The sequence below is a fragment of the Opisthorchis viverrini genome (assembly GCF_000715545.1).
Source record: "Opisthorchis viverrini unplaced genomic scaffold opera_v5_101, whole genome shotgun sequence".
Taxonomy (NCBI): Eukaryota; Metazoa; Platyhelminthes; class Trematoda; order Opisthorchiida; family Opisthorchiidae; genus Opisthorchis; species Opisthorchis viverrini.
In genome coordinates, this window is record NW_008751757.1 from 500,330 (window position 1) to 522,902 (window position 22,573).

Below are 22,573 nucleotides of genomic sequence, written 5' to 3' on the forward strand. Positions count from 1 at the left end.
TAGCTAACCGTAGATTCTTGTCAGTGTGTGTGCCTGATTTTGATCTACGATCAGTTTAATTGGGCGACTGGAAATGGGATTCATGGCGGGAACGAAAGTGGCTGTGGTTGCCCCGGTTGGCTACAGCAATCGCGAGTAAAATAGGACGAATCCACGGGTGCAATAATGAGCAGGCCGTACAAAGATCTACGGGTCACGTAGTCAAATGAATTTAATCAGTGTCGAGGACAAGATCCTGAAAAAATGCTCATCTCAAGGTGTTCTCGTTGAGACTGTGAGGGTATTCAGCTAATGTCAGATAAATCTAGGTTACGGAATCGCTCGCATACCAGTTCAGGTTCATGGGTCGTACAGTTTTCTTTTGAGTGAAGGGATGCAACCGTATTCCGACGGCTTCTGCAATCGAGGATGGTTCGAATCATACCAGTCTTGATGGACCTGGTATATTCGCTATCCAGAGACACCGGATTGTGCACTCATTCTGTGTGACAAGTCCCAACATACGATGTTCTGCACGAGAATCGTTGTCTGAAGACTGTGAACAATTCTGCTTGTCTGTCGTATCTTTGATCTCCTTTGGGCAAGTCCTTGTAAAAGTCACAATACAGGAGATATTTGTCGAGATAGAGCTATTTTAGATGCTTAAACTTCAGTAATCATAAGATTTGAGGAAACCTAATCAATTTTCCACAGAGCTTAGCCACAGTCTGTCGAAAAATCATCATTGGTAAAGCTTTGACGCTTCATTCCACGTTGAAATGCAGTTAAACCAAGAAGTTCTATTCGAGAGAACCTAAACTTCCTTGAACTGGAGCTATTCTACTGAAACAATTGCCGCTGTACCTGTCCAGTAAAACAAACTGACATCTAGCAGCCCATCTGCGGTGGCCATAATTTGTCTGTGAATCGTGCAAGTCACGTGACTTGCCTCAGTGCACGCTCCGGGTAGTGCGGCTTTTGACAGGATGTACACGTACGTCCCTAGGATTGAAAAAAAAATACCCCGATGTGAATCCGTGTCTATGCTGTTGCGGCTATGTTCGGTTAATGCAAATAGGAGACGACAGGGTGTGTAGGCAACTTCTGCTCCTCGGGCGTTAATAGCATGTGACCCGGGCTCTAATCGATCGGCCCACTTGTGTGTTGCCTCTGGGCAAGGGCTTTTTAATTTAAACTGGAATGCCATTGTTAAGACGTGTCAGTGTCAGAATAAAGGTGAGGGAAGGTAGCTTAGGAGTGTGGGAAGAAAGGCAAGCGGGCTGAGATGAACAAGGTGGGAAAAGCTCATAAGTTTCGCAACACTTAGTTTGAGGTGATCGGGCCTAGTGTATACATGTATACGTAAGTAGAACCGAACTACTGATTACCGACATATCGCATAGGGTACAAATATGTTTACCCCGCCATCCCTATACATAATTTATTAACCGACATAGGCAAGCAGACCTCAGAAGGTGAATCGTCTGGTCAACAGTTTTAGTTCTATGGGAGAAGGCCCCTACCAGCTCACCTCTGATGCTCGACCCGCAGTTTGAACGAGAAAATCGATGCTGTGTGTCTGGTGAAATTGCGCCAGTACTTCATCTGTTGTTGGCGGGACAATTTTACGACGAAAGCGTACATCGTCGGGAAAGGCATCAGATCAGACCCAATCGGTTTTCCTGATTCGCCTGTTATAGAAGTCTTCTATCAAGATCCTTTTTGCATTCTAACCGAGATTTCCTTCAGTTCCTTTGACGTACAGAGGACGACTGGAATGATTAGTGATAGACATTGTTTTCGGCAGCGTATTGGTTGTGTTTGAGTTTCTTTTCTTAGGTATCTTGTAATATATAGGTATAGACACACCCACAAAGGCAAAAAGGATATAACCAAGAGAGATGTGGTCGCCTTTCTAGAAAATTTCAAGCCCTTGCTCATAGCCGGATTGCTAATCAATGACCGTAGTGTATGTTCCCCACGAGTGGTCTTCACTTAGATATGTTTCGCCAGCTTTTGCAGGGCAGTTAGTTTGTTTTACGAGCAGACATTTACGAGACGCTTCTCACCTTCAATTTCTCCTTTGAAGTCAGGTTGTGAGTACCCAGTAATGGACGAGAGATGATTCACAGTCAATGTGCTCTCTAATTGTCTTTTACGAAACCAATCGCTTCACAGCAATGCCCACCGTAGTCGTCATGATCGGGATTCATTTTCTGCCAGCTTACTGATAGTTTATCGACGCTTTCACGTTAATTTCCCAACCCATTTTTTATTTACCTGTTCTTCGTTCGATCGCCCCTCGATACCTTGGTCCAAACAGCTCTTACGATGGTCCACAGTCACGTGATTTGTCTGTCAGTGTAGACAGGCCTTGAAAATCGCTACTTAAAGTACGACTCCATCTGTCTGGCTTCATGCTGGCTTTATGAAATCCACCATTTTAGCTATTTCCATGTTGTCGACTTGATAACGAAATCCACTTTAAAATTCACACACGTAGCGATCGATCTGGGTGAGCAGGGTAGGTCTACGGTAAAGATGCTTGGAAGCGGTGAAATCCAAGTAGCTTGGGTCAGCTCGAACGTCGTTTTTAGCGCTGACGGTGGCCAGATCGATTGGAATTCGTTACGCTCAATCGAAACCCCACAACGGCTGCGTTTTCGCTGATAAGCTCTCTTCGACAAAACGTGAACATGCGCACATTTACTATGGATAATTCGGTCGTTAATTTATCCATCGATGAGTTCAAATACTTGATTAGGAGTCTTATTCATAACCCGTTTTCCCGAAGGTGTTTTCAAGGCGATTGAGAAGTCACGCATAATTCCAAAGTAATAGGCCTCCTCAAGTAATTTAACGCCGTGGATTTCATTTGTCTCCTTGATCTTTGAACTCCGATCTTAGAAGTTCGGTCTAACCGAAAGGAAGTTGATCGATAACCTTCTTAGTAGGTGGCTCATCACGGAAATAGAGGATTGGCCCATCCGACTTCCATCTAGATGAGCTTATCGGTTTTCACTCCAATCCACAGTATTCGCCGTTTTGGGTATCAGTTGATCGTAAGTTGGGTAGAAGATCATTTGATCCGGCATCCAACGAGTGGTTTCAATCATTGTGCTTGAGACCTGAACCCTGCCTACTGAGGTTCTTTCTCACGATCGGCTGTTGGAAAATTAGGATTTCCTAGCCCTGGAACGTCACGTGACAGGATCATTCTGTCTAAAAATACCTTTCAGGGCCATGTGTATTCGTCAATGACCAGATCTACGTGTATCTGTTCGTTTAAGTGCCTTGTGATATAGCAACATGGACGCGAGTCTGCCACGATTGGTCGCATGGCATGGGCAAATGTACACTTTCGCCGACCAGAGGTTGCTACTTTGATTTGATGGGTGTTTTACTGATCCCACTACTCACTACACTGGCCGGAACCGTGTTGTGCAATGTGGTACCGTGCCAAGATGGTCGGGCAGAGAAGTAGCCACCAGTAATTGTACTATGATGCCGTCTGGGGGTGAATCCTCACGGTCAATGGGATTCGCCATTCTCATATTTATAGAGGCAGTTATACCGGAAAGGACGGGCTGGGAAAGGTTGGCCATCCACACTGCACATTCCGATCGCATAATTTTTCGTCGAAACGACCGGTTCATTACTCAGTACATTCGGAATACGTCTAAACGGCAAGAGTTTAATGCTTCCAAAGGATACCTGTTGTGTGTAGCTGGGTTGTGAGTCAGACCTCTGTGTATTGCTCTCTGCTTTCTTGGGTTGAGCAAGCCTGCCCTACAAATCCACCAAGGCCAAGGGATTTCTAATCAATATCCTTGCTGTCTGTCGAGAACGTCAACGAAACCCCTTCCCGATGCCACTTCTAAAATATAGGCTATCCCCGAACACTCGTGCAGAACCCTGCTCCAGAGTATCGGGTGATTTTGTTGATTGTCAAAGCTGTGGACGCTCTCCACCGACCCAACACTTGTTCAACCACTCTAACACACTAAAATCCCTCGCCCGACACCCAACAGAGATTTAGGTTGACTTAACTGATTGGTTCTCCTTCCGCCTTAAATCTCGACCAACCTCGGAACCGGCCTGACGAGGCTTTTGTGTCAAAAGCGAAACGTTGCCCAGCAATAAATCTGCCGATTGTCACCAAACTTTTTCAAAAACGGTGGAAGTTCCGTTTGGCTTGATTCCTGGTCGGATCTGTCAGGCCAACGGCTCGAAAAAACCCAATGTAGTTCCGCTATCTTGACATATGGCTCAACAAATTGAAGGCCTTTCTTATGGATAGCTTTCCAGACTTCTCCGAGCGACAATGTGAACTGGGGCCTCACCCGAACGGAAAGAACTGATAAACATGATATCCACCTCGACGTCATATCTGAAAGGGGTCCCAGGAGCGACAAGGATGGCTGTCTCACACAGCCATCCACAGACCACCGACTGTTTGTCGTAGGCACAAAGCCTTGGAGCATACATGGATTTTGTGTCACTCGACACCTCCTAACCGTAACCAATGGAACACTGATGGGCTATAGATGGCCATCTTGTGTTCAAGACTGTTGCTCCTTTTATAACAGTCTGTGGCTCACATGACAGTTCTTTTCCTCTTGCGTCCAGGAGTGTGACGATACTCACTGCCTCCAGGATGCAGCAGCAACCATCTACTCTCTTTCCTATCCTCACGGAGGGCGGCAGATCTGAATGTGCTACCGCGGGCATCATCCTCGTGAGAGACCCGAGTCGCAGAGAAATTAAATGGCTTTCCGTCCGAGCCGTTCTTGTACTGATCATGGCGGCAAAACCGGCACTTCTGTGGGCGATCGCGGTCTGTGTTGCTCCGTTTGGTTGCACTCCTTCGTGCAGATGTCCGTCCTTTAAAAGTGCTCCAACTACCACCGCGTTTTTCGAAGCCTTGTTGTCTAACATTCGTAAGCGCTTGCAATGAAGTCAACGTTGGTTGTGGAGGAGTTTTCAGCAATGTTTTCGGCAGTTTTCCGTCAAGAAAACATACGGCAAGTCCAGGCGAGGAATACCGTAATCGAGAGATTCAGTTGAGTCAACTGCAAGCTAATTTGCTACTGAATGTGTTTCACCAGTTTCGTATAGTCTGGTTTTCATCCAGAACGTGAGGTTGAGGAAATCTCAGAGATTTTGCCTACTTGATGAGCACTAGATACAGCGAAACCGGCTGTGAGCTGTCGGAAAGTTTTCAGTAACCTTATGAGTAGTATGGTTTGCAGGCTACTTGGACTTGTCAATCCGGATGGCATATCGATGGCCGGGAAAAGTTACATTCAAAAGGATGACTGTGTACATGACGACGCGTCGCCCGTCTCCGCACTGGATTTCTCCGTATCGTCCAAAATGACGTCATAGATGGTCACACTGTATTTCACACTGTCTTGCAGTGATTAAATGGTTGAGTAGTCACCGTGCCGATGGTCTAGTTCCATGTGGTTGAATAGCTACGTGCGAATTACCCTTAGTTTCGAGAATCACGATCATCTATTAATGAGGTACTTATAAGGTACCTACCAGGCTTTATAGAAGTTCTGCTATTAATGTAAGGCCTTTGTCAAATCGACACTACGTCAAAACCTTTTTTCGTACATAGTCTACCGTCTCACTGGTTTCGAGCTCCAAGTTTTTCCGGAGATTGTGTGAGTTCGCAATCAGAATGTTCGTAGCTCGTCTGATTCTGACAGTCTGATGACTTCGGACTCGTACTTCTGAGTTTGAGTTGTGAGGACGCATCCTAATGCCACAACATCACAACTTCGAGGCTCACGGACGTTGTTCAGCTAATTTAAGCCCTAGGCATGGCTTAAAAAAGCTTTTTAGCCGGAGTAGATAATCCATAAAATGGTGCTTTTGTGACGCAACAGCAAAAGGGGTGAGTTGTTGTCGATAGTCTGTTGGTGGGGAATTAGGGGATGCGTCACGGAATCTCACGGATGACAAAATCGGGAACACACTTGCATGGCAGTTCAAACAAGATGGCGTCGTCTGTGCGGATGATTCCGCTAAATGGATCAAAAGGCATCAAGCACCTTGTATGAGGATAATATCTTTTAAACGGGAAGGTTCTGTCTGCTTGCCATCGACATAAACTGTGGACCTATTAATCTAAGTGTTTCTCTGTTCCCAAAAAAAAAACAGCCAGTTCCTGGGCCTTGCTTTTCCGCATATATCTACGCTAGTCTTCATACAGGCGGAATACTTTCTTACCTGCTGGTTGCCGTGGTAACTTGCGGACCAAGTACTTGGGCCTCGACTTTTGTCACGGGAAAGTAGGGGACACCAGTAGCCATCTAGTCGTCCCAGATGTTAGTTGAGCCGACTCTTTGTTTGTACCAGCACAGGAACCCGCTGAAAATTGGTGTCCATTTTTTCTTTCCATGATTTTTTCAAGATTTTTTTATAATCCAGCTGATGGACAAAAGATTGCAGACGTTCGTTTGTATTCCCGGTTGCTCTCCCTGGGGTGCAACGGAGAGGAAAACAATAGGTGGACATATGTAGTGGGCTCTTTTACGGGTATGATGGTTGGGGAGGGGGGAGGGAACACCTGCCACTACCAAAACTATTGTGGGTTAACATAAGTTGTTCCCTACTCTACCCATCTTGGGACGTTTAATGCACCACACACATTATCATCCGTACCAGCTGTCTCGCTTTGTCAATTTGTTAGATTAGGCTGCTTTTATCATGTACCATCTCTTCGGTTGTTTTATGGTCGCCATTTTTTTTCTCAACCAAACGATTAAACTGCCTACACAAGATTCTCACTCTCCTGAATGATTGGCGCTTGTTTTGCGCTCTTGAAGAACGCTCTAGTGTGCACAGCCGCATCGATGTGGATTTCCACTGGATCAGACTTGCGGTGAATAGCTGTCCAGCGGTCACGTGACTGCATCGAGCTCGGTTCGGATTGGACGTTTGACGCAGACATGACCGACTCAGAAAAAAAGGTCGATTTTTCATGTGGAAATTCGACTCGAGCGCAAATGCTGTTGTCTTATAAGCGGATGGAATTCACGAGTGCACTACAAAAGTAATTCGTGCCTCAAAGTGACTTGATGGGTTGTAAATGATCAGGTAGGGATGCATATTGGTCGCATTCCAGTTAAGGACTTGGTTTAGTCGTTGAATTGTCTGCTAGCATCGTCCAATTTCTCGTGAATTCGAAACCATAGTAACCAGATATGAAGAGCGCACGGATAGATGAGCTGTTCGACTATGCAACAGGTCTGTTCGTCTGCATCTCCTCAGATCCACGCTACAAATCCACACTACCCGAATGGGTAGCTACTAGAATTTGTAGAGAAACACAGTTTGTTGCGACTAAAGGCGTGGATCTATTCAGTCCTCAAATTGAACCAGCCTATTGCACTGCCAAGTCAGTGACCGAGTCCCAACCTCCAAGGTCAGAGTTCCACTACCCCACCTCCAGTATCGTTTACCGTTTTAACTTTGGGTGCTCCGCCAGTAACTGGGTAGAACTGGGGGACAATTTCAACTTAAACAAGCGGAACACATCCCAATTGGGATGCCGTAACTTAGAAACCAGTCCTTTCTAATCTGGAGTCAAGTACACTGTCTACAGTGGCATCACCGGCAGCCGGTCATTTATTTGAAAGTGGGCATTGTATCGATCCGGAAACTGCGTCCCGTGTCATGTGCAGGATCACGAATGGAAAGTTGCTGTCAGAAGATGAAAACCCGAAAAGACAGCGAAGTACAGTGGAGGTATCCTGCAACAGCTCATTCTTTTACGCACTTTTTTCAAGTTCGTCACAGGAAAGACGCGTTTCAGGTAACCTACGTTTGACTGTACAATACAGTCAGCTGTATGCTGAGTTCTCAATCAACCTGAAAAGGAACAAAAAAGAAGGGCGAAACCGGTCGTGCGATTTCGACGAGTTTTCAGTAGCGTATTACGAATATACATGTATCGCGATATCTCGAATATCGTAGCAACTGAAACATGAGGCGGCCTGGTGCAGCAAATTTAGTTGCCTGGAAACATCACAAATGAGAGATTCAGCTGGGTTCCCGGTGAGTCTCTCGCGAAACCAGATTAGTTTGCAAAACGAGTGTATTTCGCTAAAATTCGCTTTTGTTTGCAAAAGTTCCATCATCAGTTGAAGTGGCGTCATTAGTATGTCGACCTTATGAGTAGTAGATTACAATAGAAATATATACATGTATCGCGATATTTGCAATATGCTGGCGACTGAAACATGAGGCGGCCTGGTGCAGCAAATTTAGTTGCCTGGAAACATCACAAATGAGAGATTCAGCTGGGTTCCCGGTGAGTCTCTCGCGAAACCAGATTAGTTTGCAAAACGAGTGTATTTCGCTAAAATTCGCTTTTGTTTGCAAAAGTTCCATCATCAGTTGAAGTGGCGTCATTAGTATGTCGTCAATGGAAATGCGTTGGTTCGGAGTGCGTGGTTGTTGCGCATGGAGGGGGGGGGTCTTAACTAGGTCGACCTTGACCGATCGTTGGCCGTTTTGGTTAGCATTTCTGCTGGCGTGTTGCTTCACCTCTCCTCTTATTGATGGATATCCGAGTAGCCTTGAAACTTGACCTCTCCGATCTCCGCGCCCTGACCGACCCTTGTTCGTTCGCCTCCAAACTGAGTCCTGTTTCTTGGTCAATGGTTCTGATGTCCGAGGCTGACACAGTGTCACCACTGAGTTGGCAGTCCCTCGCCCAACTGTGTCCCGGTTTTTTAACCGTCGATCCGTACTTCCCCGGGGATATCTTTCTACAAATCGTGTTCCTAGGCTAGATTATCGGTCAGTCCAAGTAACGCCAAACTCAGTGAAGCCTACTGATGCTTCCAAAGAGGGGGTATCCGCGTCGTTAGCTGATAATCAAGGCCTTTTCAGTAGTGCAGATGTGCGTGACTCGGTACTCGTCCTTCAAGAAATCTCATCCGGGAGCACTTAAACTGCTCAAGGGTGCCAAACTAGGCTAAACAGCCAGAATCTGAGAACATTATGGGATCTTTATTTCGTAACCTCTGTGAGGTTATCCACACATTTTTAAAACAATACACAAAGTTACAGTCAGTATTCCACACACAAAAATGATGAGAAGCAAGAATTTCCAGAGGTCATGCTAAGTTGGACAAAGTACCGTTAGATCTGCCCCCTCCCCTCAACTCCGTAGAGGTGCACTCGTTTGCCTAAGCTATTTTTAGCTACTAAAGCCTTCATTCTTTCACTTTCCGACATCCTCATTCGTAACATCCAAGACTTTTTCGATTGTTCCGCTCTGCTTTACCTGGAGCACAGTTACTAAAAACCGTTGAGGTGAAATCACCAAGGTCACCCCATTGTTGTGGTTTAGTTTAGTTGCGTTCAGTCACAAACTTGGCATCAACTTTCTTTCTGGTTTGTTCTGAATGAGTAAAACTCGGCTCATTTCTTTTATCTAGTGCGTAAGACGAAGAAAGCTTCAAATAAGTATCTCCCAACAACTTGTGTGTGTACCGGACAAGTGCTTTGTGGAAACGAAATGCTTCCTTCCAGTTCGTGGCATAATTTTTCGAGCATAGGGGATTCATGTTGCAAGAGAAATTGAACCGCAAAAATGGTTTCTTTGGAGACGTTTCTTGGGTCAAAGTTCCTCATGCCGAGCGACCGATGTACTCATAAAATAGAGGAACTTTTTCTCTCTTCAAGGTGTCTCTTTGATGGTGGCTTCTTATACATGAAGGAAACCATCCACAGAGGCAGAGGGTATCTCTGCTCTGGTTTCCGGAAGGCACCCCGTACCGCAAAATTAGTCTCCACAACGCGGATGTCCCATCTTGGGGATTCCTGAAAAAGAATCACCCCATTAGTACCAAATTGCACGCGACAGTGCTTCAACAGATAAGTTGATCCACTATTAAAAACAACACGAGTGACTAGCTTCTCAAAAATACCGATTGTTCAAACTCACATCACGCTCGTTTGAAACAGCTGATGAGCTCTTAATAGGAGGGAAACTCAAGTCCAGTGTCCTCCCCCTTGGTGTGGACTCACCAGAATAATTGCACCAGAACAGGAGGATGACTGTTCAAACGAGAGTGATTTGAATGTGAACAATACATATCCCACAACCCCCCTACACACACAACAAAAATACAGATAGTCTTTCTGACTCATTCTACGTTGTGCGTTGTTTTTCACCTCCAATTTCAGGTTCTCAGTAAAGTGGGTCGAGGTGGCTCAGTGGTTAGAGCGCGAATTTATTGACCGGAAGGTCTGTGGTTCGAACCCGACCTCCGCATCTCGACTTACCCTGTCTAGGCTTAGGCAACCTGACACTATCGCAGTCCTCGTGCTTCCTTCGTGTGGCATGGCAGCTTGGCACAGAAAGAGTGCTACAGCTGAACGATTATCTTTCTCTAAGTAACGACTCCCATTTTTTAACCAGTCTTGATTTTTTCCTAACTTTAAACTGCACGGTCCGTTTACTCCTGTAACTGCCGGCTTTTCACAATTGTTACAATGGTCTGTATGCGTATTCCGTTCACCACATTTCATTCAGGATCACCCAATTGACGGACATAGCAAAAAAGTACCCGATGTGCCCCTGTGCTACTATCGTACTATCACCCCTAGACATTTCTTCGAAAGTAGTTCGATCAATGACTTTATCCTGCGAGAACATAGCAGGGCCACCCTTGTTTTTTGGGTCAACGTTTGTTATATCTGCTGATTCGCCGACTTGTAGTAACTGCAGTTGACCCGCTCCAGTACTCACAGTAGGGAACACAACAGCTATGTTCTGAACAAGCGAGTGGCAGAGCAAAATTCACAACGGCCCCGCGCTATTTAAAGGGGACTTTTTGATAGGCTGTCTGATAGGCGTTAGTGAACACTCATCAACATCGATCGTGCCTCTATGAAATGCCTGAACGCTGATCAAATTCGGTCGGGCTTCTGTGACGTGCATGAACACTCATCAGCTTTTGCTAAATTGATTGAATGGTTGACTGGCCTGGATGCTTGGCGGCTTTCCTGTTGAGATTTTAGTGGAGCAGTAGGTTCCGGGCGTTCTGAGGTTGCTCTCAGGAATCTGACCTTCCTGATAATGTTCCAGTCCCGCTGGATGTAAGTGAATAAGCTTGGTTCGGCAGGTAACAGGTCTAGCAAGAGAACAACCCCCATACAGCAGGGGGAAGTATTTCGATTTGAGTACAAACTTCGGCTTGTCGGTATGGTATGCATCGTATTTTGCAGGGAGACAAACTCGGTCGAAGACCATCGAATAATTCGTCGGAAAAACCCGATGTAAAGTACTTCGGTGACGTTGGATCACACACTGTCCACTCCACTGTAGAAACCAAGACGTCCCTTTTCATCTGGTTGTTCTACCTGACGGGCTTCAAGAACGACAGAACCAATAGTGTGCTATCCAAAGATCTCATCGACCTTGTGAATAACAGGCATCTAAAACTGTCCAGAGTCTCCCTGCCCTACCTCAGTAATCAGTTATAGTTAGGATCTTTGGCGGCCCTTCATACTGAGGATGAACGGTTTCACACGCAAAGTAGTATTGCCTATTTTTTCACGTCCCGTGATCAGCAGAAGGGTACAACCAAAAACATTTAGTCGTGCGAATATATTCAGTGTCGAATCCTCATTTAAGCCTTAGACATAATACTGTCCAGCTTTTTACTTCTCGACAAAGTTGTTGTCTTCGGTCTGTTCCACACCAAGTGTTTTTTTCCTTGTAAGGAACACCTCGCCTTGATCACAGGTACGTCCTGAGTGAAGTCTCGACCGACCCAATGCATTCGTCCAATAGAAATAACCATCACGTGTGCACGCGTACTTTCGTTCGATATCACATGACGCAGATGACCTTGTCTGTCGATCGCCACGAATTGTGTCCACATCCTACTCGTTTGAATAGTCTTTTGGTCCAAATGTGATTGATTATACGGGTATTGGGGCTCGAGTCCTTCCTTTGTTGGACGACACCGACAGTGTTCCCCCTCGGCATTTCTGGATTAGAAACCTGGAAATTCAGCGCTCGAGGTAAACCTACTAACATTTTTCTAGGTTGTCACACCTTAACGGGCAAATGTTTCTTAACTCCTCGCTGCCAGAATAATTGCAGTCCCGTTCAAACGTTGGCACTGTAGATGAAAATTCTGTGACTACTCATAAGTAATCATACCGCACTTGTCCATGCGCAATCCGAAATTGGGGCCCATGGTTGGAGCGTTGATAATATCTCCTCGAACGGCAGTGAAACGTATGTAAGCCAACTGCTTAACTCGTCGTTCAGCTGCAACACCCTTTTCGATGCCTAACTGCCACCCGAAGAAAGCACTAGGGCTGGGGTACCGCTGAGTTGCCCAAGCCTAGACAGGGGAAGCCGAGATACATGGGTCGGATTCGAGCCTCGTACCTTCCGGTCAGTAAATTCGTGCTCTGAGCCATCTCGCATTGTTAAACTCGGCAAACAGTTCAGCATTTAAGCTAGCATTCCGTTACATCATCCATCTCAACCAGATAAAAACATTTGACACCGCTCATAGTCAAAAGGTGTCCCTCCCCTGGAGAATCACGTTGAGCAGACATTTTAGTACAAACTGAGGCCATACCTTATCATCTTTTGGTGCTAGCTAAGGTGATTTTAGATCCAATTTAATCGCTTTACACAAAAAATGCCCTTGTCACATGAACAGAATCATAGCAACAGTGAGTGTGAACTAATGCCTCAATGCAAAACAGGGTGGTGGTTAGCACACCAATCTCAGACGACTATCTACCACTGCCCTGTCGTCTATCGAACCTCTTTCCAATGGGTTTGTTTACATTAACCTCAAAATGGACATGTGGTCATGCTTGGTTGTGGCTCCCATGTCTGTGGAGCTTGTCAACTGTAATTTTCAACCTTATCGATCCGCTTCGGCCCACGCGTTGAATTTAGAACAGTTTTCGGCTACTTGGCTTCTAATTACCATAGCACAGAGACCGAAAAACACCATGGTGGTTTAATCCGTGTTTAACATTGCAATCTCTTTTGAAAAGTAAGTACAGCCGAGAATCCGTGCACATCTTGCTCAGATGCGAACCATCTGGTTCTCTACTATTTTTTTATTCGTGAGTTGATGACTCCAATAGGATCACCCACAACATCAGGTTCGGAAGTTTTGGCTCCCCTGCCATGTTGTTCTCTGCCACTGTTACACAACCTAGTTTTCAATTGAGTCATGTCATAACTTAGATGATCAAGCCCCAGTCCCAAACGCGTAACACAACGTAGAACTTATGCAAGATATCAAAAACGCTTACGTCTTTCTCTGTGCTCATTTGGGACAGCACCCGGCTTAGACCGCTCTTCATTTGCATGTCCTCAATAGGAGACAGCCTACTTGGGAGAGTAGTCAGTAGTAAGATGGCGTACCAAGAGTTATTCTGATTGCGAAACCGAAATGTATACATAAACGATAGGGGAATTATCACCAGAACACCGTACCCTGAACTGAGAAGATTCACATTTGCCACTTTGCGCCCACTTTAAGCACGGCGCCCCTAAGAACTAATTGCGGACTAACTGTGCGCCCATGGAAGGGATTTTGGAATCGACACCGCAGTTTCTTTATATTGACAGCTCCTCTTGTGGGCGGCCACTTGGCCGTAAAATGGGTACGTAGGAGCTAAAGTGCCATCGTGCATGACGTGCAAACAGGGTACACGAGAGAATCAGCCGTTCTTTTGGGCTTGCGCCAACAAGATCAATAAATCTGCTCGCATAACAAAGTTCAACGTTCCATTCTTGTTTCACATCCAAATCGGATCAACTGGTGGACAGCAGGATGAACCAGCGCATGTCTGTGCATGGCTGGACAAACGGTTTGTGTCAATGTAGTAACGGTATTTTCCTCAGCTTAGTTCTCGGTCTGAGCCTCCCAAGCTAGCGTTCACGTCAAAACAACCACCAAAGGTGCACAAGGTCTGTTAATGCCCAAAACGAAGTACAGCGGTTCGTATATGTGGCGTAGGTGGTTATAACCTTCTGGAAATTCCGACGCGTTCTGGATGCGCCATTGGCAACCAGCATTTGGCCAATACTGGATCATGATTGGCTGTTGGGTCCAAATTTTCGACCAATCAGATCTCGTTTTGATGCGGACAGGCAAGCGTCCCGAGTGCTTGGCGAATCTCAGAAGCTGAGAGACGTGACCAGTGCGATTCCAGACCGCCTGATTGACACGGACCAGTGGGCCAACCCAGAGCGATTTTTCGAGTGCTGTTTAAGCGTTCCACGGTTGTCTGCAAAAACGCACTCGGAACAGCAAAGTCCATCACTCACCTCAAACACGACTCTGTCATCGAAAAGACGCTTGAAAAATGGCTTCACAATGACCATTCAATTATCCGTCTCAGAGAAAGACTCAAAGATTTACTTGAATATCAACTAGCTAGGTATGCCCCTCCAGAACGCTGTGTTCAAATGCCGGGGATAGCGGTCCGTCTTAGTGTTACCGTTGGTAGAATCCCAGCGGCGATATCAGAACCTCATCAAGAGACTTATTTGCGTCGCTACCACACAGCGATTCTACCGATGTATGCTGTGTCTGTCGTACTTGGGTGATGACTGACGATTAGTGTGTGAACGAGTAGCGTGATTGAAATTGCGGAAGTTCACAGTTGTTGAGTGAACACATGTCAAACGGTAAAATGCAATCTCGATATTTCCATTGTCACACTGTTCTCACACAAGACATTCCATAATCGGTTGAATTTCTCACTCTCCTGTGCAATGCTCACCGAAGGCGAGCATTCATACGGATAGATTTCTGATTGGTTCCGACACACAAGGGAACCGATCATGTGCTTCGCTCCTTGACGATGCGTGTTTCAAACCAAGTGCACATATGAAATGTCTGCATTTGGGTTCGCTTTGTCATCACTGTTAGATGGACGTGTTCGGCTGACCCTTGGAGCGCGGGACTTCCGTCTCGCTTTCAGACTATCGATTTCTTGAGTATCGATCAAAATTGCCATCACGTGATCAGTGCTTTAGCCGGCTGCCCAAAAGCTGGAGCCTGTTGGCCTAATTCTGCATCTTCATGTTTTAAGTAGTCGGAGAGATAGTATGCCGTATTCGTTTATAATGAAGAACAAGCCATTCCATCTGCTTTTCGAGATCCACAACGCACATAGCCAATCGGTTGAGAAGGCCCCAAAATTGGTGTGAACTCCACAAGGGAATGTAACGACTGCTTCAACGAAGCAATGACAGTTCAGAGGCTCCACGGACAGAGTTAAAAGACTCACGATCCAGAGTTTCAAGTCAGTGGCTGTCTCCGTTGAAGCTTTCTTCCTAAAGTCCATTCAGTCCTTTCTAGGGTACTGAACATTCATCCTCATCGCCTCTTACCTCCTCATCTTTTAAAGCATTGATGTGGATCTGATGGTGCCAAATGTAACCATTCAACCACCGACGAAATGCACGCATCGGTTAATTAACTTTGTGTTGACGAGAGAATCCCAGTTGAATCTTCGACTGATTATGCTGCACCTAGATCGCCTGGTTGGTACGCTGTTCGGTAAATCGCAGTGTATTGTTATATTGATTGAACAGACCACTCAATCGAAGAATATCGCAAACGAGGAATTAGGCTAGAATTCAGTTGAGCCTCCCATTAGAACTAAATTAGTTTGAAAACGTGTGTATTACGTGAACCACTTACAATATGGTAATCAAATAGAACATAAGAATGACTGAAGCTCGATAATTGTGACTTTCTGATGAGCCCATAGATGGACGAAACCGGTCGAAAAGTTTTCAACCACCTTATGAGTAGTGTGTCCTATCGAGAAAACTCAAGCAAATACATTTTTAATGTTTTTCGGAGTTCACGATTCATTTCGTCTTGGTGCCTAGAGCACTTGTTTACTGATCGTATGCGAAATGCTAATAGAGCCACGTTATCGATCCAGTTGGAAAGAAACTACTAACTGTGTTCCACACGTGTGATACTCATGGATTTAAAATTATCGTTCTTTCGGACTTGAGCAACACTCATGATTGGTTTGTTGTGCTATCAGTACGCAATTCTCATGTATTAATTGTCGATGTAGGAACTTTGTCATGTTAAAAAGGTTCCGGAAAATTCACCAGGCGAATTGCAAAAAAATTTGATTGGAAATTCCGACCAATCCTCCTGTTCATAGGATTCACCACACCATTTTGGTTATAAAACAACTCAGAAGCACCCGAGGTGTATTGATAAGGGCTTAACATAGCAAAACAGATCCCTCCATTCCATGGGAAAACTGAACAAGGGATCGGATCCGAAAATTCTGTCTAATTTACTAAAAAAATATGGAAAACCCTTTTTCAGTGATGCATATTAAAGAAGTGTTTACATAGTTTGCATACTTTGAAGTGTTTAGGTTCTACACTGTTCGTGTAAAGTGCACAAAACATGGTGGTTCAGGGATTCAGTGAGTATCCAATCAAAAGTAACTATTAAATCTAATTCAACTACTTTGAATGAGGATCGAATTTTCATGGTCACTTGCGAGCAAGTAAAGAAGAGTAGGCTGCCTTACTAGCGCTTCGCACAACGAGTGATGACGAGATCACCTACTTCAGGCCACTAGTCTCAAGGTGGCTATTTACCGTTAGTGGATATATATGATAACTCAGCAAAGTATAGGACTGATCGATTCCCACTGGTAGGCATCTTGCCACCTCTTGACCAAACTGCTTCGTCACAGATTGCGATTATGGTGTTACCTAGCCGATCACTCACTCACTCATCAACTCACTCACTCACTCACTCACTCACTCACTCACTCACTCACTCACTCACTCACTCACTCACTCACTCACTCACTCACTCCTCACTCACTCACTCACTCACTCACTCGCTCATTCGTTCAACACTGTTTAAAGCTGGAAGCTGTTCTGATTGTTTTCCTCAGAGTTTTAGGTTTCCTTGAAACCAGGTCCAAACTCTCCCCGAATGTTTCCACTTCTTGTTTTGTGACTGGATTGCATATAAGCTCCAGTTCTATCATTGGCGTACGGTTATCGATTATGGCGGTGATGGTGATGATTAGAGAAAGATGATGATGGCCTTTTGAGGTCTCCAACTTATCCTCAGTGCATCTATCATGGTTTTTGTACTGCTGTAATGCCTCAGTTTATTTTAATGTAGTAACCTTCCGCAGAGAACCAGATCCATAGCAGTTTGGTGTACTTCGTACAGGTACCTTCTTTGACATGACCCATGTATTCATCCCGACGGTTTTCAGGGAGCACGCTTTGGTTTATATGTCAGTGGAGTGTTAGTTGGATGAAGGTGCTAAATTAGATCAACCCTAGTATGACTTTTTGTAGTGTTGTTGTGACCTTTTGTAAAGCACCCCATCCTCAACCATGAAGCAATTACCTTTCGACGACCCGGCCTTACTAATCGACTGTTTCCCGTGGCACTGTCTCTCCTTCCCCTGTCCCTTCATTATAGCCTTCCTCCGGGACGACTAACCAAGTGGAAAGGGGGCCTTTGTTACCCTTCTTTTAAATAAATTGCACACTTAATTTTTACTCAGGTGGAACGCTCGATGGAGGGTCTGAGTGAACCTTCTTGGTAGGTAGGCTACTATATTCTTCATTAATTGCGGAACTATACAGAAGCGAGTTCGATAGCTCCCAGAGCAGACTGTCAGCAAGTTCATAGAAGCGACAGTGATATCGCTGCATCAGTCACCTTGTTGCACCTAGGGTTTGGCGCTCGACACATCTATTCCTCGGGTGTTCGGAGTGTGCGTTCCCCCTGAACTGATAAGTCAAAAAACCATTTTCAAAGTTCCATTCAAGTAAACTCTTGTTTATGATATTCTACAACTAAATGTGCTGCAGACAGGCTGCCTCATGTTTCAGTCGGCAAATAAGTGTATTTCTGGAAAACAGTCCAGTTTGGGTTCAAGTAGAACATAAGGTTGACGGAAACCCGGGGACTGCGCCTACCTGATGAGCCCCAAGAAGGGCGAAACCGGTCGTGGGCTGTCGAGGAGTTTTCAGCAACCTTGTGAGTAGTTTCCATTCGAGTAGTTCTGATGGAAACGGATAGATTTCCAACTTAAACGGCAGGTGTTGCGCGAGGCGAGATGATACCATATTGTGTGAAGTGTGGTTTCTCGACATGTGACACTCGCCTTGTTCTCACTCCCTATCTCACAGCCTAGTTTTCCATCAGCTTATTGCAAAACACAATGTATCGTCTTGTTTCGACACCTTGGCCTATCACCGTGTGAAAGATCGTTAGACGCACAACAGATCTTTTTTTGACAAGTGTTAACCGTCCGTTCGGATATTTTGTTAAGGCCGACTGCCAGTCATATGCACTTGTAGGTACGGTCCCTCTCTAGCTTAACTTCAAACTCCATTTCATAGTTTTGCCATGCCACGAAGGTAGTCAGATCTACACTGTGTTGGATTGTGCCGGTCGGCTGGATGTATGTACGTACGGGTTGATACTTGTCTGAACGAGCATACTGTAAGCGAAGTTCACCGGCTGCCCGCAACTTCGACTGACGCATATGCGCGAATTTGACAGCAATATAACCAACGAGTGAAAATTGGAAGGTGTACCCGAGAGCTGCGGTTTCCTGCACTGTTCACTTCTTCCGCATCACTTACTACGACCAGTTCACTGCAGACTGTTCCACAGTATTGAACCCTCTGTGGATTTCATCGGAGGAAAGAATAGACTGATTTGCGCTCTCTGAAATCTTGTTTTCAACAGCAGTACGGCCACTACTACTACTAACATACTAAGCAGTAGTATCGCTTTGCGATTTTCCCTCATCCACAGCAGGACTCGAATAGGCGCATCTAGACTTACAGGTTAAATAGTTCCGAGTAGCGTGTGGTCAATCCTTTCAAAGGAGTGTTTGAGCTCATCACGCGTTCTGAACGTCACGTTTATCTGAAGCGCCTAGGGTGAGGTCGTTCAATGAATTCGAATCCTTCCAGCGGCTCTAAATCTCCAGCGTCTAACGTAGGACGACTTCTGGTTGACAGGTTTTTGGGTTGTTCATCAAGCTTCGTAGCTGGTTTGCTGATATCCTCACTGTTCGCCTGTGTAGTTGTGGCCATCGCTGTGCGGACCCAGGCGGGGAAGAGCTTCAACGCGACCTGATAAGAGTCGGGGCAAAAGAGTCATCTTCTCGGCATGAAGTTGGGGGCCAAATTGCTTTGACCCACCGAGCATTAAATGTGCGTGAGTTCTCTGACGTGTGGCGGTGAACCAGTTACTCTGATTGAAAAGAAGTGGAGGAATCTCATGGACACTTTGTGTTGTCCTACTAATTATGACCACTCATTTTCGTATTGCGACCAAGATTAATGAAAACCAAATGTATTGTCAAGACTCACGTATTAACTGATGATAGAGGTAGAGATCAGCTGTTAGGATCGCACGGATTGGTAAGGTAGGATCTAATCCAAGTGGTATGAGTCTACTGGGCTGCGTCGGCTCACTTAGAGGTCCGAGAACGTGCTCCAAAGCCACTTGAAGCGATCCAACTGGATTTGGAGTACATACTCTACATCTTCATGATTACATGATTAGTTCACCCCGGGGGATTTGAGTTTCAACCTATTATTCTCGTGTGTACCGGGATTCGAATCCCGAAACGGACAAGGACGATAAAAGAAACGTAATGACCCACCCTGGCATCTGGACATTTTCAAACGTCCAAGTGAATGTTGTCTGTTCAATGTCTAGGAAGACAACCAGTTAGACATGAAGAAAACTGCTACAAGACAATTTTCTCAGATATTGGTACTACTTACAAGTAGTATCGCTGCACAAAGAACGGAAACAAGTAGCCAATCAGTGACCAGTTGGGTATCAGTGGAACAATGTTCTGGTCAGTCGTGTGAGTTCAATTCAAAATAGTCACAAAGGCTGGTTATAAACAGTGAAACTAGCTAAGCTATTCTCCCGTTTCATTCGAAGCCAAATGTTGACTGTTGGCTTTACATTTGAGGCGAATATGGACCACTTGCATTCAGGAAAAGTGAATTTCTCAGTAATATATTTCAATCAGCCATTAGAAAATATTCGCAACCGAGCGGCTGAATATACCCGTGGTAGTCATGAGAACGAAGAAGGTAGAGAACAAAGCTTGTTTTCTGTGATTGTTTCTCTTGGCTAATACATCGCAAGTTTATATGGTACCAGAAATCACGTGGAAAAGGTTAAGATCGGGGATACATACACTTTAGAGAGATAGAAATCAAAGAAAGGGGGGTCGAATGAGAGATAGGTCAATGGGTCACGGAATCAGGTAAGTGACGTCAATGTCATACAGATCTGTGGGACCGGATGTTTCGTAGGCTAGTTCAAGTTCAGAGGTCGCACAAGTTTCTTTTGGACTCAAAGTTGTGGATCCAGCAGTCGGATTCCAATCGCCTCTGCGATCGATAGTAGTCTGGGTCGTACTAGTCGTGATCGGTTCAGAGGTACCCGGTATGTGATGGTGAAGGATTGCTCCTTGCCTATGACATGACAGGTTCCGGTCAAATGTGATGCAATCGCGCTTGACCCTGGTTTCTTTCCACTACCACTCAGAGACACGGGATTGTGTTCTTGCATTCCGCCCGACAAATGTCTTGACGTACGACCAACGTATGATGCCCGGCACGAGCATACAAATGGGCACACACAAAAGCTGCTGGTAGAACGTGGCAATTCGTCCTTCAAGCAGAATCTGATAGTGGGGCTCACTTACCTGATTCCGTGACCCATTGACCTATCTCTCATTCGACCCCCCTTTCTTTGATTTCTATCTCTCTAAAGTGTATGTATCCCCGATCTTAACCTTTTCCACGTGATTTCTGCTACCATATAAATTTGTGATGTATTAGCCAAGATGAACAACCACAGAAAACAAGGTTTGTTCGCTACCTTCTTCGTTTTCATTCGGAACCGAGTTGTCGACTAATGAAATACACTTATTTGCAATTTAACTTAGTGTTAAAGGAAAACTGATTTGCAGCTCTCATTTACAACTTTCTCCAACCGAATGTGCTGCACAAAGGCGGCCACATGTCCCCTGAGATATCGCAGCATATGTTCCTGGTAGAACACATTCATTAGGTCACTCCTGGACAGCCCACGATCGGTTCCGCCCTTCTTGGGGCTCATCAGTCAGGCCCGGTCCCCGAGTTTCGGTCAACCTTATGTTCTACTTGAACCAGAGTTACGCGAAATTTACGGAATACAGTCATTTGCAAACCGGTTTGGTTTCGCTAGAGACTCGCCTAGAAATTGGTTCCCAAATGAGTGTATTTCGCTAATGTAGTCTTTTATTGGTGGTACATAGTTCATCTCAACAGTCGGTTTGGTAAGCCAGTTGGAGCGCCTGTTGTCGTGACTGGACTAACGCTCAATGCTGTTTAAATCAATTCGACCGAAGAGATCCGGATGACTGCAATCACAGCAGATTTCCTGGGAGATCGATAACCATAGCGTTTCCCTACTATTCTGGATGGTATTTCATAATGAATTGATTTGCTCGGAAGATCCTAACGCCTCCTGGATGACCTCAGTTGCTAAGATCTCGATTGGACGCATTCTGTTTATTGTTTACGATTCGCAAGTGTCTAACCTACTGACGGTGATATCCCAAGAGATATTGCCAGGTCCGGCTTGTACCGATTCTCGCTGGAACACGCTATTCTGGTCAGTGGTTGACAGTAGACCCTCTCTATTCACTTTCTGTCGAATCAACCGAATCTAATTTGATCCGTTATGTCTAGCACCCGCTCTCTCGCCCGGTCTCTCTCTCCCAGGTTTGTTTCTCCCGACACGACCTGTCTGCCCATAATGCCGCTACTCACAAACAAGACCCAAGACCGTATCGATGTGAGCAATGTGGACGTCAGTTCACCACCGGGGCTTACCTGTCCCAACATCGTCGCATTCATACAGGAGTCAAACCGTACGCTTGTCACTACTGCGATAGACATTTCACCCAGTTGAGCCACGTCCAACAGCATGAGCGAATCCACACGGGAGAGAAGCCGTATCGGTGAGTTCCATTCAGTTGTCGCGTCGCACCACATGTCTCCTTCCCACATGCACTTTTCAGTGGACTGATCCAATCACAGTACGAGGCTCCCTCTTGGGACTGCTCGGATTCCCACTTTGTTGAGGGACACGTCAATGAATTACTTCTGACATCTTCAATAAATGTAGATAAATTTGGTTTTCAATAACTTGCCTGAAATAAAACGCGGAATTAACCGCAGTTAGGGAAAGGACATCTGGTGAACATTAGATATGAGCTGTTGACTGGTCCGTTATTATTTCAGGAGCAAACTCTTCTTCCCTTTTAGTTTTACGTTCCCTCTAGTGCTAGAAACTCTCGAAACGTATGATCTTTACATCTTATTATGGTATCCATGTGATTTTTACTGATGTCGTGGCTTCCTGCCATTGGGCCGATCTGGGATCTATTCCAGATAAGCCCCGCCACCCGAAAAAGACTGGAAAAAAGAGGATATCAAATTTGTAATTTTAGTTTTTATTGAAGA

The 22,573-nt window shown here is 45.4% G+C and overlaps 2 protein-coding genes across 2 annotated transcripts in view; one reads left to right on the forward strand and one right to left on the reverse strand.

Moving 5' to 3' along the window:
• T265_13762 (hypothetical protein) overlaps positions 1-22,573 on the forward strand; it is a gene marked incomplete at both ends in the record, with an annotated part of 101,245 nt that overhangs the window by 67,762 nt on the left and 10,910 nt on the right. Inside the window, one exon of the mRNA XM_009170419.1 lies at positions 21,830-22,068. Within this exon, the coding sequence (XP_009168683.1) occupies positions 21,830-22,068 (239 nt within the window). The remainder of the gene's footprint in view (positions 1-21,829; positions 22,069-22,573) is intronic.
• Positions 4,270-4,467, reverse strand: T265_05395 (hypothetical protein; the record flags this gene model as incomplete). The annotated part of the gene is made up of 1 exon (XM_009170393.1): positions 4,270-4,467. A coding segment is annotated over one exon (198 nt), but the record flags the coding sequence as incomplete, so codon positions are not given.